Source organism: Monodon monoceros, unplaced genomic scaffold (genome assembly GCF_005190385.1).
Source record: "Monodon monoceros isolate NGI ecotype Baffin Bay Population unplaced genomic scaffold, NGI_Narwhal_1 Super_Scaffold_4, whole genome shotgun sequence".
NCBI lineage: Eukaryota > Metazoa > Chordata > Mammalia > Artiodactyla > Monodontidae > Monodon > Monodon monoceros.
The window spans coordinates 50,937,599-50,951,421 of NW_021703781.1; the positions used below are offsets into that span (position 1 = coordinate 50,937,599).

Sequence of the window (13,823 nt, forward strand, 5' to 3'; positions counted from 1 at the left end):
GAAGTGAAACTAATTTAATTCTCTGTTTATAGGAATATGAAAGTCAGATAGAGAAGGATATGTCCATTTCAGATATGAATTCTATTACCGCACAAAGGATTAATTCTGCCAATTTTCTGAAAAAGGTAACAACAACAAAATAGTTTTATCAATATGTTTGAATTTACTTTTGTGAAAACTGGTCTGCTGGATGCACAGTACTATACTCTTCCCAGAGAGTCAGATGGACAGACTTGCTTACTCATCACCTCTTTCTGATCACTGAGAGGTTTTCTGTTCTATTCAGACTTCCTTTTCAGAGTTAGTTACTGACCATCTGTAAATGTACACTGTTGATGTACATTGTTGATGCAGCAGTTACTTCAATTGACAGCAAACTCATTATTAAAGCATATCCCACTGTTTCCATTTACAAATGAACGTTAAAGACTTCCCATCTCTTTCTGACCCTAAAAGTTCACTTTGGGAAGTACGCCAGCATTTTGCCAGAATCCCTAGTTTTATTAATAACTCATGATGCCGTACACCAGAGCAGTTCACGGGACAAAGGGATGGAGGAGCCACTAGGAGACAGAACACCGTAACAAAGCCTAAACCAGGTTTGAGGTGGAATCCCTCACTGAATTTCACCCCTGATTTCTTTCCACTGACCCCTCATCGCTCCAGTGACTATATGTATAGATCCATCATGCCCAGCACAGTGCTCTTCACTCAGAAAATGTTGAGAAATGTTTGAACAATTAATGAAGTAAGGGATAAAATTGCAGGCTGAGGAGGTTTCTAAGACTTCTGCAAGACTAGAATCTATAGGCTTTGCTATAGAGCACCAGAGCAGCCTTTTAGGGTAACTTGAAAAGAAGCAGAGAGCCATGGAAAGGTCTAAGAGATACATACAATTCCCTCGTGGAGACAGGAGAGAAGCAAACTTGTGTGACTAGAAAAGCCCTAGGCAGGTGTGTGAAGACCTGTTCTGAGCATTCTGTTTTTCTTTGGGCAGGTAATCTATGCACTGAGTCCTGCCTTATTGTTCTATAAAAACAGACAATAAAAATGCCTGCCTTGCTTTACTTCTGGAGTAAGGGGCAAATAAGATAGAACCTCAAGTTCTATGCTAGTTTGTACTCTGTTCCTGTGGAAGTGTGGTGGAAATGCAGACCACTATAGCTATTGTAGCCTGAAAGAGCACCTCCTCTTTATTGCTGGCAGACGTTTTTTTCCACTCACTCTTGCCCCTCCTACACCTTCTTAATTAGCTCCATATATATTTTTTTAAGTTGAGATGTGATTTAATAATGATATTTGCGTCTTAGGAAATAAAGAGGTGTTCTTACTCATAAGAAAAGAGAGGGCTTCCCTGGTGGCGCAGTGGTTGAGAGTCCGCCTGCCGATGCAGGGGACACGGGTTCGTACCCCGGTCCGGGAAGATCCCATATGCCGCGGAGCGGGTAGGCCCGTGAGCCATGGCCGCTGAGCCTGCGCGTATGGAGCCTGTGCTCCGCAACGGGAGAGGCCACAACAGTGAGAGGCCCGCGTACCACAAAAAAAAAAAGAAAAGAAAAGAGAATACATATCCTTCTTATGCCTTCTCTTTTTTTGGTGTATGAGGAAGCCCAGAAGGGAGGGCAGCAAAAGATCAGGAATGTGGTAAGAGAGCAAGTGTCTGAGGATTCTTGACCTTCATATAGGAATCCTGGGAAGGAGCTTTAAGAACATTGTGTGATTGGGTTTCACCTCCTTGTGAAGACTTCTTTGCTATCTCAGGATAGTTTAAAACTACAAGTTTAAGGGATAATTACTTTAATTACAGGTACTGGAATCCTGCTTTGACACTGGAGGCCTAATAGGGCCATGGTGTTTAAATCCTGCTGTGGGAGGGACTGTGAGTTATATGCATTACACTTCCTGCTGTGTTACTGGGGTCAGTGGTGGCTGAGGCCGGGAATGGAGCAGTAAAGTCCCAGCAGTCTCAAGGATTGCTAGATAAAGTTTTGCTGAAATATTTGCATCTAAGAGGCCAGTGCTTCTCCTCAACCTGTCCCTTTCATTAATTTACTCAATAAATACTTATTGGGCACCTGCTATGAATCAGTCATTATACTAGACATTGGAATTACAGCAGTAAACAAAATAGATTAAAATCCCTGGCCTCCTAGAGGAGGTCGTTCTGGTGGGGGAAGTCAGTTAATGAACAGAACATTAGTATGTTAGAAAGTGATATGTGCCATGACAAGTGAAGTAGGAAGAGAGGACAGGAGTGTGTATGGGGGTGGGGGGGGTCAGGTGTGATTTTAGATAAGGGAAAGCCTTCCTTAGATCAAGGAAAGCCCTCGAGATGCTAACGCTTCAGCAAAAGACCTGAAGTGAACTGAAGGAGCTAGCCATGGAGGTTTTTTGGGAGAAGAACATTCCAGGCTAATGGAACCACATGTGAAAACTGTGAGGAAGGAATATGCGTGGCCTATGGGAGGAACGGCAAGGAGCTCAGTCTGTGTGATAGCAAGGGAGCAAGGGAGAGGGAGAGAGAAAGAGAGAGAGAGAAAGCACAAGTGAGAAGGCTCAAGCACACTGATGGGGTCAGAGGGAGGAGGGGTGTGGTTCACCTTCAAAGGAAACAATTTGTTCCCCACATGGCAGGGTAATTCTTAGGAATTATAATTTCCCATTCTCCTATCACCCCATTTTCCTATCGAATTTAAGCAGATCATTAGGCTCTAGGTTACATTATCTTTGGGATGATTTGTTGCAGGACAGAAAGAAAATTGCCTCCAGACACACTTCTTCCTGGTTTCATTTCTAAAAGTCTAAACCTGTTGTGAAGCATGGGGTTAGGGGAGAAAGGGAGGGATTTCCTCAGACTAAAAAGAAGAATTTCAGAGTCCTTGGAGGAACCAAGGTCTGTGGGTTCTGCAAGTTGCAAGGGCTTAGGGGATTGGCTCTGTTCAAGCACTAAATATCTTACCAAGCTGACAGAATGAGAGCTTAAGGTCAGAAAAGGATGGACTCAAAGGAAATACAGAAATGTGACCACATTTCCTTGTGAATCAAGATTTGTGTGTGTACAAGTGACTGTTGTAGAAACACATTCACAGGATAATCATCTCCTTTGGTGAAGATTAGTTCTGTCCACATATACTGTGAGTTAGGTGGAAAAAGAGATGAGAGGGACATTAATGAGAGCGTTAGGAGTGATTTTAATAATGGTAGCAAACAGAACCATACTTTCACTTACCTAATTCCCCTTTCCATTCATTGCTTGAAAAAATTAGGAGTAAAAAATAGTGACATCAGTAGCATTGTATATACTTAATCTTAAAATATAAGCTGTGCGTTTCTTTAAATTCTAAAAACTTTTTTGTAGATGAGAAGGTCGATAATGAGAAGAATTGCCAAAGTTAGCAAATTTAACTTATCAGATATTGTGGCTGATTATGAAGAAATTGTATCTGCAAGGTACATACTAAAATTATTATTATTTAAGTACAAAATATAAAGCTATAAGATAATACCTTCAAAGTCCTCTAATAAGTTCTCTATTTTTATATTAATTAAGTTAATGTCAAAATGCAATTACAAAGCATAAAATGAAATACAGTGACTTAATTTTTTTTTGTCATTTTAAAATTGCATTTTGGACATAACTATATGATTTGTATTTTCAATTGTGTAATATTTTAGATTTTAACCCTCTCCTTATTGATACTTTTTAGGGCAAGAAAGAAAAGAAGAAAAAAAAAAGAAATACCTTTGTCCCAAATTAGTTTTGCCCTAAGATTTCCCTGTCCCGAGGCTGCTACTGGAAAAGTCATTGCTGGTAGCACCACACACTGAGCCTGTAATCTCTCCCTTTCAAAACGGAATCCTCAGCCATATAAGGGCTCTGTGATCCACAGGCAGCAGTTGGGGGAGCCTTTGGCTGAAGTAACTCAGTTCTCATACTGTCCTGTCTGGGAAACTTAAGGATGGGAGCAGGAATTAGGGATGCTGCGTTTGGGGAAACCGCCCTGGGGCCACTTGCAGATTCTTAGTATTAATAATAAGATTTTAATTGGTGTAGGATGCTGAAGTCTATTTTTTTTGAGGGGGGTGTTCTATTCTAAAATATACCTTGAAGTAATTCTTTCATGGGCACATTTTTTTAATGAAAACTTACTTTTAAAAAATTTTTACTGGGGTAGGGACTTCCCTGGTGGTGCAGTGGTTAAGAATCCGCCTGCCAATGCAGGGGACACAGGTTAGAGCCCTGGTCCGGGAAGATCCCACATGCCGCGGAGCAACTAAGCCCGGGTGCTACAACTACTGAGACCACACGCCACAGCTACTGAAGCCTGTGCGCCTAGGGCCTGTGCTCTGCAACAAGAGAAGCCACTGCAATGAGGAGCCCACGCACTGTTAGAAGAGTAGCCACTGCTCGCCGCAACTAGAGAAAGCCCATGTGCAGCAACGAAGACCCAACACAGCCAAAAATAAATAAGTTTTTAAAAATAAAATTTTTACTGGGGTAGAGTTGATTTACAATGTTGTGTTAGTTGCAGGTGTCCAGCAAAGGGAATCTGTTATACATATACATATGTCGACTCTTTTTTAGACTCTTTTCCCATATAGGCCATTACAGAGTGTTGAGTAGAGTTCCCTGTGCTATACAGTAGGTCCTTATTAGCTATCTATTTTGTATATAGTAGTGTGTGTGTGTCAATGATGAAAATTTATTTTTTTAAACTTTTTATTTTTTATTGGAGTATAGTTGATTAACAATGTTGTGTTAGTTTCAGGTGTACAACAAAGTGATTCAGTTATACATATACATGTATCTATTCTTTTTCAAATTCTTTTCCCAGTCAGATTGTTACAGAATATTGAGCAAAAGTTCCCTGTGCTATACAATAGGTCCTTGTTGGTTATCCATTTTAAATATAGCAGTGTGTACATGTCAATCCCAAACTCCCTAACTATGCCTCCTCCCCTCCCTTCCCCCAGGTAACCGTAAGTTCGTTCTCTAAGTCTGTGAGTCTGTTTCTGTTTTGTAAATAAGTTTATTTGTATCTTTTTTTTTAGATTCTGCATATAAGTGATATCATATGATAGTTCTATTTCTCTGTCTCACTTCACACAGTATGACAATCTCTAGGTCCATCCATGTTACTGCAATGGCATTATTTCATTCTTTTTAATGGTTAACATTCCATTGTATATATGTACCACATCTTCTTTAACCATTCTTCTGTCAGTGGATGTTTAGGTTGCTTCCATGTCTTGGCTATTGTAAACAGCACTGCAATGAACATTGGGATGAATGTATCCTTTTGGACCATGTTTTTCTCCAGGTGTATGCCCAGGAGTTGGGTTGCAGGTTTATATGGTAGCTCTATTTTTAGTTTCTTAAGGAACCTCCATACCATTCTCCATAGTGGCTGCACCAATTTACATTTCCACCAACAGTGTAGGAGGGTTCCCTTCTCTCCACACCCTCTCCAGCGTTTATTGCTTATGGATTTTTTGATGATAGCCATTCTGACTGGTGTGAGGTGATATCTCACTGAGGTTTTGATTTGCATTTCTCTAATAATTAGCAATACTGAACATCTTTTTTTAAAATTAATTTTTATTGGAGTATAGTTGCTTTACAATGTTGTGTTAGTTTCTATGTACGGCAAAATGAAGTGGCTATACATATACATATATCCCATCTTTTTTGGATTTCCTTCCCATTTAGGTCACCACAGTGCATTAAGTAGAGTTCCCTGTGCTATACAGCATATTTTTATTAGTTATCTATTTTATACATAGTATCAATAGTATGTTTGTGTCAATCCCAATCTCCCAATTCCTCCCACTCCTGCTTTCCCCCTTGGTATCCATAGTTTCTTCTCTACATCTGTGTCTCTATGTCTGCTTTGCAAATAAGATCATCCATACCATTTTTCTAGATTCCACATACACATGTTAATATATGATATTTGTTTCTCTCTTTTGACTTAACTTCACTCTGTATGACACTCTCTAGGTCCATCCACATCTCTACAAATGACCCAATTTTGTTCCTTTTTATGGCTGAGTAATATTCCATTGTATATATGTACCACATCTTCTTTATCCATTCCTCTGTTGATGGACATTTAGGTTGCTTCCATGTCCTGGCTATTGTAAATAGTGCTGCTGTGAACATTGGGGTGCATGTGTCTTTTTGAATTATCGTTTTCTCTGGGTATATGCCCAATAGTGGGATTGCTAGGTCATATGGTAGTTCTATTTTTAGTTTTTTAAGGAACCTCCATACTGTTTTCCATAGTGACACTATCAATTTACATTCCCACCAACAGTGCAAGAGGGTTCCCTTTTCTCCACACCCTTTCCAGCATTTATTGTTTGTGGATTTTTTTTAAAGTAAATAAATTATTTATTTATTTTTGGCTGCATTGGGTCTTCGTTGCTGTGCACGGGCTTTCTCTAGTTGGGGCGAGCAGGGGCTACTCTTTGTTGCGGTACGCAGGCTTCTCATTGCGGTGGCTTCCCTTGTTGCAGAGCACAGGCTCTAGGCATGTGGACTTCAGTAGTTGTGGCTCGTGGGCTCTAGAGTGCAGGCTCAGTAGTTGTGGCACACAGGCTTAGCTGCTCCGCGGCATGTGGCATCTTCCCAGCCCAGGGCTCGAACGTGTGTCCCCTGCATTGGCAGGCAGATTCTTAACCACTGTGCCACCAGGGAAGCCCATTTGTGGATTTTTTGATGATAGCCATTCTGACCGATGTGAGGTGATATCTCATTGTAGTTTTGATTTGCATTTCTTTAATAATTAGTGTTGTTGAACATCTTTTCATGTGCCTCTTAGCCATCTGTATGTCTTCTTTGCAGAAATGTCTATTTAGGTATGCTGCCCATTTTTTGATTGGGTTGTTTGTTTTGATGATATTAAGCCACATGAGCTGTTTGTAAATTTTGGAGACAAATCCCTTGTCAGTCACATTATTGGCAAATATTTTCTCCCATTCTGTGGGTTGTCTTTTCATTTTGTTTATGGTTTCCTTTGCTGTGCAAAAGCTTTTGAGTTTAATTAGGCCCCATTTGTTTATGTGTGTTTTTATTTCCATTACTCTGGGAGATGGATTGAAAAAGATATTGCTGTGATTTATGTCAGAGAGTGTTCTGCCTGTGTTTTCCTCTAAGAGTTTTATAGTGTCTGGTCTCATATTTAGGTCTTTAATCCATTTTGAGTTTATTTTTGTGCATGGTGTTAAAGAATGTTCCACTTTCTTTTTTTTTACATGTAGCTGTCCAGTTTTCTCAGCACGGTTTGTTGAAGAGACTTTCTTTCCTCCATTGTATAGTCTTGCCTTCTTTGTCATATTTATAGATTAATTGACCATAAGTGTGTGGGTTTATTTCTGGGCTTTCTATCCTGTTCCATTGATCTATATTTCTACTTTTGTGCCAGTACCATACTGTTTTGATGACTATAGCTTTGTAGTATAGTCTGAAGTCTGTGTTTTATTTTCAGTCTTTGGAGGAAAATAGGTGTGACCATAAAGCTATAATTGCATAGATTTGTGTTGCCAGCGTTGGGAGCACATATAACTAACTCCTATTCAGAACCATGTAGAAAAGTTGAGTATCTAACCACTTTCAAGAGAACGATTCCTAAAAAATGAATAATCCTTTGATATAACATCATGTTTCATGGAATTACCTCTCCACGCCCTTGTTTCTTCTTGGACCATACACCCAAATTACGTGGAGCAATCATATTCTCTCTTAACATAGCATCTCTTCTATGCTCAGAAAAAGATTCTTTCCTCGGGTCTAAGACAACTCTGTCTCCCCTCCACAATGGAGAGAACATGGTTCAGAATAATGGCCTTATTTATAATAATTAATTTAAAAAATTGATATATTTCAAATTTTAAGTTATCTTGTATCTATGTGATTGATCATTTTTTACTCTTTAGCCAGTTGACACGTGCAGTTTGTAAGCTTCTTGAACGACGAAGAAAGTTAAAGCCTCAGAGGCAAGAAAGGAAAAAAGTGGCAGCACAGACTATCTGTGACGGAGATATTAAGATTCTTGTCAGAATATTGAGGGCTTATAATATTCCTACAAGGAAAGCAATAATTAATAGGTAAGGCAATTGCGCCAATTTTTGGAGTTGCAAAAGATGTCTTAAATGTAAATTTCTATACTGTCTTCTTAATAAAACTTTGCACTTGGGGCTTCCCTGGTGGCGCAGCTGTTGAGAGTCCGCTTGCCGATGCAGGGGACACGGGTTCGTGCCCCGGTCCGGGATGATCCCACATGCCGCGGAGCGACTGGGCCCGTGAGCCATGGCCGCGGAGCCTGCGCGTCCAGAGCCTGTGCTCTGCAACGGGAGAGGCCACAACAGTAAGAGGCCCTCATAAAAAAAAACAAAAAACAAAAAACAAACAAACAAAAAAAACCTTTGCACTTTATTAATGCTCAATATACAGAAACTAAATGAAAGTTGAAATCTTCATTTGGATAGTCAAACTTACTGTCATTGCTGTGTATTACAAATTTTCAGAAGTTTGAGATGCCCGAAGTACCTTTAACATGTATATTTTTGGGTGCTATATCAAATAAATACCTCCTGTCCCTATTCCCTGTTGTGAAAACTTAAGCTGCTGTTGCTAATTACACCGTTCTCTGCCACTGTCCCCACACAGCATTGGAAGTATATAGACTACAGGAGAGAGTAAGCTCCATTTTGGATTTATCATTTTAGGTGACTTCTACAAAACTCAAGTCTTACCTATCTCTTCTGCTGGCACTCAGTGTGTTTTATTTGCGTTTCTTGGGCAGAGGATATGTAGGGTCAAGGTGGCCAAATTAAGGCATCATGAATATTAAATACTCATGAATATTTAGTATAACCCGAATTTCAAGTGTTCCATATATTTAATCTCATGTATAATTTATGTATTGTGAATATTTAGTGCCCAGGTACCTCAGGAATACTGAGTAACCCTCTCTGTCTACATTTAACACTTATGTGCTCTACTTGCTTATTTTATGTTTACCACATCCCATGAACTCTACATATGAAAAACAAATATTTTGCTTACTAGCTACGAATCTATAGTTAAAACCTCTTAAAGGTTTTGCCTGTGTTTTATATTATAAAATATGACTTTATTTATGATAGAATTGATATTCTCAAATGCACATTTCAAGGCTGTTTTGTGAAATAAGGACATTATAAAATTACCACCATTTTCTATAATAATCAATTTGTAAAAGAAAGAATATTGTAACACCAAAAATAGGAAGAATACAGCCTCAAAGTGTTACTTGCTCTATTTTTTTCCTTTTGCTGAGGGTCAGTGAAAACTCTGTCACAGACTGGTTCCAATCCATAGTTCAGCATTTAGGAGCTACCCTTTCAGAGTAGTGATTGTCACGTATTTATCTCTAACCACCTATGTTATGAAGATCCAAAGCAAACTCTATAAGATCCAGGGTAGCTGACTTATATACCTCTATAAGCATAAGCAAAAAGCCAGCTACTCGCACCAAAACTAATATTAAAATTAATTAAAGTGCCTATCTCTATATTGTCTTTCAGAAGAGCCTTGGATATGCCTACTTATTTGATATCATCCATGTCTCGCCTCAGACATAAAGAAACAATCAAATCCGTAACCTCAGATGAGATCTTAAATGAGGTAAGTATTTAACACTTCTATAAAGTGCCGTTTTGATCATGTTTTCCCTGAATTGCAACTGGCCCCTAACTGGACTATCCATCTAATTCTAGTTTACTCTCCGTAACACAGTGAAGGTGCTCTTTATAAAATGTAATTCTAACTATTTCATTCTCTGCTACCCTGCTCTCAGGGTCTGTAGAATAAGGTGCAAGCTCTTTACAATGGTAGCTCCTTAGAATGGCTACCAAACTCTGTAATGGTCTGGTTCTTACATACCAATCAGCCACATTTCTCATCAGCCCACAGCGGTATCATATCATACTACTACTTGTTCTAGAAGGCCTCCGTATATGCCCTTTCCTTTGCCTGGAATGGCCACCATACCTCCATGTTATTGGCCACACGAACTACTATTTAATGTTTCAAAGCTCAAGCCCAAGCAATGTTTTCTCTGTGAAGTTCTCCTTGTCCTCACCCCAGAAAGTTAATCATTCTCTCTCCTGAGTTACTATTATACCTTGAATATATTTCTTACATTTCATTGCAATTATTTGTTTACCTGTTTATTTTCTCCTGATAGACTTAAGATAAAAATCCTTAAGGATTTCCATTTATTTTTGGATCCTAGCAAAGTAGTACCTGATACTGAATAGGTTGAAGAAATGTTAATTGAATGAATGAATGAATAATGGTTGTTTGAAAAACTGGAAAAAGTAAGCCATCCAGTTATCAGCCAGTAACTAATTTCTACCTTTTATCAGCTATATAAAATATTACAAAAATCTAGTCGTGTTAATTATGTGTTTCAGGATACTGTGCACCCCTTTGTGGAAGTTTCCTTTCAGCACACTGTGTACCAAACCAGTGTTGCAAGTGGATCTCATCCATGCTGGAATGAAGAAATTAAAGTAGATTTTATGTAAGTTGGAGTCCATTTTTCCTCAGCTTCTAAAATAGAACAGTAACAAAATTATTTTCTTGAGCTGTTTATTGAAAATAATGATGGATATAGGCTTAAGTTTTTAAATTATGAAGTATTTCTTACATAGATATTAATATATATAATGTATATGTAAATGTAAGTTCTGAGGAAAAATGATAAAATGAATACCTGTGTATCTACCATCTAGCTTAAAAAATGGAGTATTAGCAATATTTTTGAAGGCTCCACTGTGCCAATAACTATTTGTATCCCCTTTCTTTCTCCCCAGAGGTAACAACCATGAATTTGTTTATCATTCCCTCTCTTTATGACTTTAAATCATAGGTATTTATCCCTAGCTATGTTTTGTTTACTTGTGGATGTTTTCCAACTTTATGTAAATTGAATGATCTTTTGCAATCTGTTTCTTTACTCTTATTTTGAGAGATTTATCTATATTCATACTTGTAACTATTCCTTCCTTCCTTTATTTTCACTTCTGTATAGTATTCCACTGTACTAAAATGCCATAATTTATTTATACTTTATCCTGTTGATGCAGATTTGCCTGGTTTTAATGTTTTGCTATTGTAAATAGTATTGCTCTGAACATTCTTGTACTTGTCATCTGGAACACACATGTAAGAGTTTCTTTTTAAGACAGTAGTTCTCAAAGTATTTTGTGCACTGAAATCACCTGTACAGCTTCTTTAAACAGATTGCTGGGCCCAAATCCATAGTTTCTAGTTCAGTAGCTCTGATACATAATTCCATTTCTAACAAGTTCCCAGGTGTTACTGATGCTCCTAGTCAGGGGACACACTGAGACCCTTTACTCTAGGATCTGTATCCAGGAGTGGAATTGCTTCAACTTTACTAGCTAATGCCAAAGTTTTTTCTAAAGTGATTGTGCCAATACATACTCCCAACAGCGATATAAAAGTTCCTGTTGTGCCACATCTTCAATAATATTTTGTATTTTTAAAATTAATTTTTCTAATACGGTGGATCTAAAGTGATATTCTTATTGTGGTTTAATTTACATTCCTGGATTTCTAATGAGATTGAGTTTCTTTTTTTTTTCCATTTTAAACAAATCGATAGGCTTTAATTTTTAGAGCAGTTTAGGTTCACAGTAAAACTGAGCAGAAAGCACAGAGTTCTTATACATCCTCTCCCTACAACACGCACACACAGCCTCCCTAAAGTGTCAGTGTGGTACATTTGTTACAATCAATGGACCAATGTTGACACATTATCAAAGTCCACAATTTACATTAGGGTTCGCTCTTTGTGTTGTACATTCTATGGGTTTTGACAAATGTATAATGACATGTATCCACCACTGTAGTATCATACAGCATAGTTCCACTGCCCTAAAAATGCCCTGTGCTTCACCCATTTATCTGTTCATCCTTCCCCTGGAACCTCTGGCAACCACTGATCCTTTCACTGCCACCATAGTTTTACCTTTTCCAGAGTGTCATTGCATTTCAGGGTTCTCCATAAAAGCAGAACTAACAGGGTGTGTGTGTGTGTGTGTGTGTGTGTGTGTGTGTGTGTGTCTGTTTGACTCTCTTTACCCTCTGTAATAGGGGTGTGCCTCATCCAATTGGTTGAAGGCTTAACAGAAAGAAGACCTACCCCACTTAGGAAGATGGAATTCTGCCAGCACACTGGCTTCAGACTTGAACTGCAGCTCTCCCCTGGGCTTCCAGGCTGCCAGCTTACCCTGCAGATTTTGGGCTTGCCTTCCCCCACAATCACGTGAGCCACTGTTACAGAGGGTAGTTTGCCTTACTCAACATCTACTGACTTTTTTAATGTGGAAAGAACACTTAACATGACATGTACCCTTTGAACAAATTTTTAAGTGTGCAATATACTACTGCTGAATGTAGGTAAAAGGTTGTACAGCAGATCTAGAGCTTATTCATCTTGCTTCCCTGAAGTTTTATGCCTTGTTGATTAGTAACTTCCCATTTCCCCCTTCCCCCAGCCCCTGGCGACCACCATTCTGCTCTTTGACTCTATGAATTTGACTACTTTAGATGCCACATATAGGTGGAATCATGCAGTCTTTTTATGACTGGTTTATTTCATTTAGTATAATGTCCTCAAGATTCATCCATGTTGCCACATATTGCAGAATTTCCTTCTTTTTAAAGGGTGAGCAGTATTCCATATATATACCACATTTTCTTTATCCATTCATCTGTCAACAGACATTTAGCATGCTTCCATACTGTTGTGAATAGTGCTGCAATGAACATAAGAGTGCTAACATCTCTTTGATATTCTGATTCAGTTCTTTTGGATAAATACCTAGAAATGGGATTGCTAGATCATATGGTATCAGTTCTATTTTTAATTTTTTGAGGAACCTGCATAACGTTTTCCATAGCAGCTGCACCATTTTACATTCCCACCAACTGTGTGCAGGAGTTCCAATTTTACACACCTTCACCAGCACTTGTTACTTTATTTTATTTTTTTTGATAATAGCCATCCTAACAATTGTGAAGTGATATCTCATTGTAGCTTTGAATTTCCCTGATTATTACTGAGTGTTTTATTATTAGCAATTTTGAGCATTTTTTCATATATCTATTAGCCATTTGTATGTCATTTTTGGAAAATGTCCATTCAAGTTTTAGTACATTTTAAAATCAGATTATTAGCTTTTTTACTATTCAGTTGTATGAGCTCTTTATGTATGTTGGAGATGAACCCCCTTATAATATATATGGTTTGCAAATATTTTCTCCCATTCCATAAGTTGACCTTGTACTCTGACGATTATTTCCTTTGCTGTGCAGAAGGTTTACAGTTTGATATAGTTCCACTTTTTTATTTTTGCTTTTGTTGCTGTGCTTTGGTATCATGTCCATGAAATTATTGCCACAACCTATGTCATGAAACTTTTCCCCTGTATTTTCTTCTAGAAGCTTTATAGTTTCAGGTCTTACATTTTAAATATTTAATTCATTTTGAGTTGAATTTTGTGTATGGTATAAGATAAAGATCAAATTTGATTCTTTTTTTTATTAACATCTTTATTGGAGTATAATTGCTTTACAATGGTGTGTTAGTTTCTGCTTTATAACAAAGTGAATCAGCTATACCTATACATACATCCCCATATCTCCTCCCTCAAATTTGATCCTTTTGCACATAGTTTTACCAACACCATTTGTTGAAGAGATTGTCCTTTCTTCATTGAGTAGTCTTGGCACCCTTGTCAAAGAT

General features: G+C 38.2%; 1 protein-coding gene across 1 annotated transcript in view; it reads left to right on the forward strand.

Annotated features, from left to right (window-relative positions):
* The window catches only part of LOC114908552 (protein CC2D2B-like), a 105,836-nt gene that overhangs the window by 35,036 nt on the left and 56,977 nt on the right, over nt 1-13,823 (forward strand). Inside the window, 5 exon segments of the mRNA XM_029244809.1 lie at nt 33-125; nt 3,359-3,450; nt 7,939-8,109; nt 9,571-9,670; nt 10,462-10,571. Of these exon segments, the coding sequence (XP_029100642.1) occupies nt 33-125; nt 3,359-3,450; nt 7,939-8,109; nt 9,571-9,670; nt 10,462-10,571 (566 nt within the window).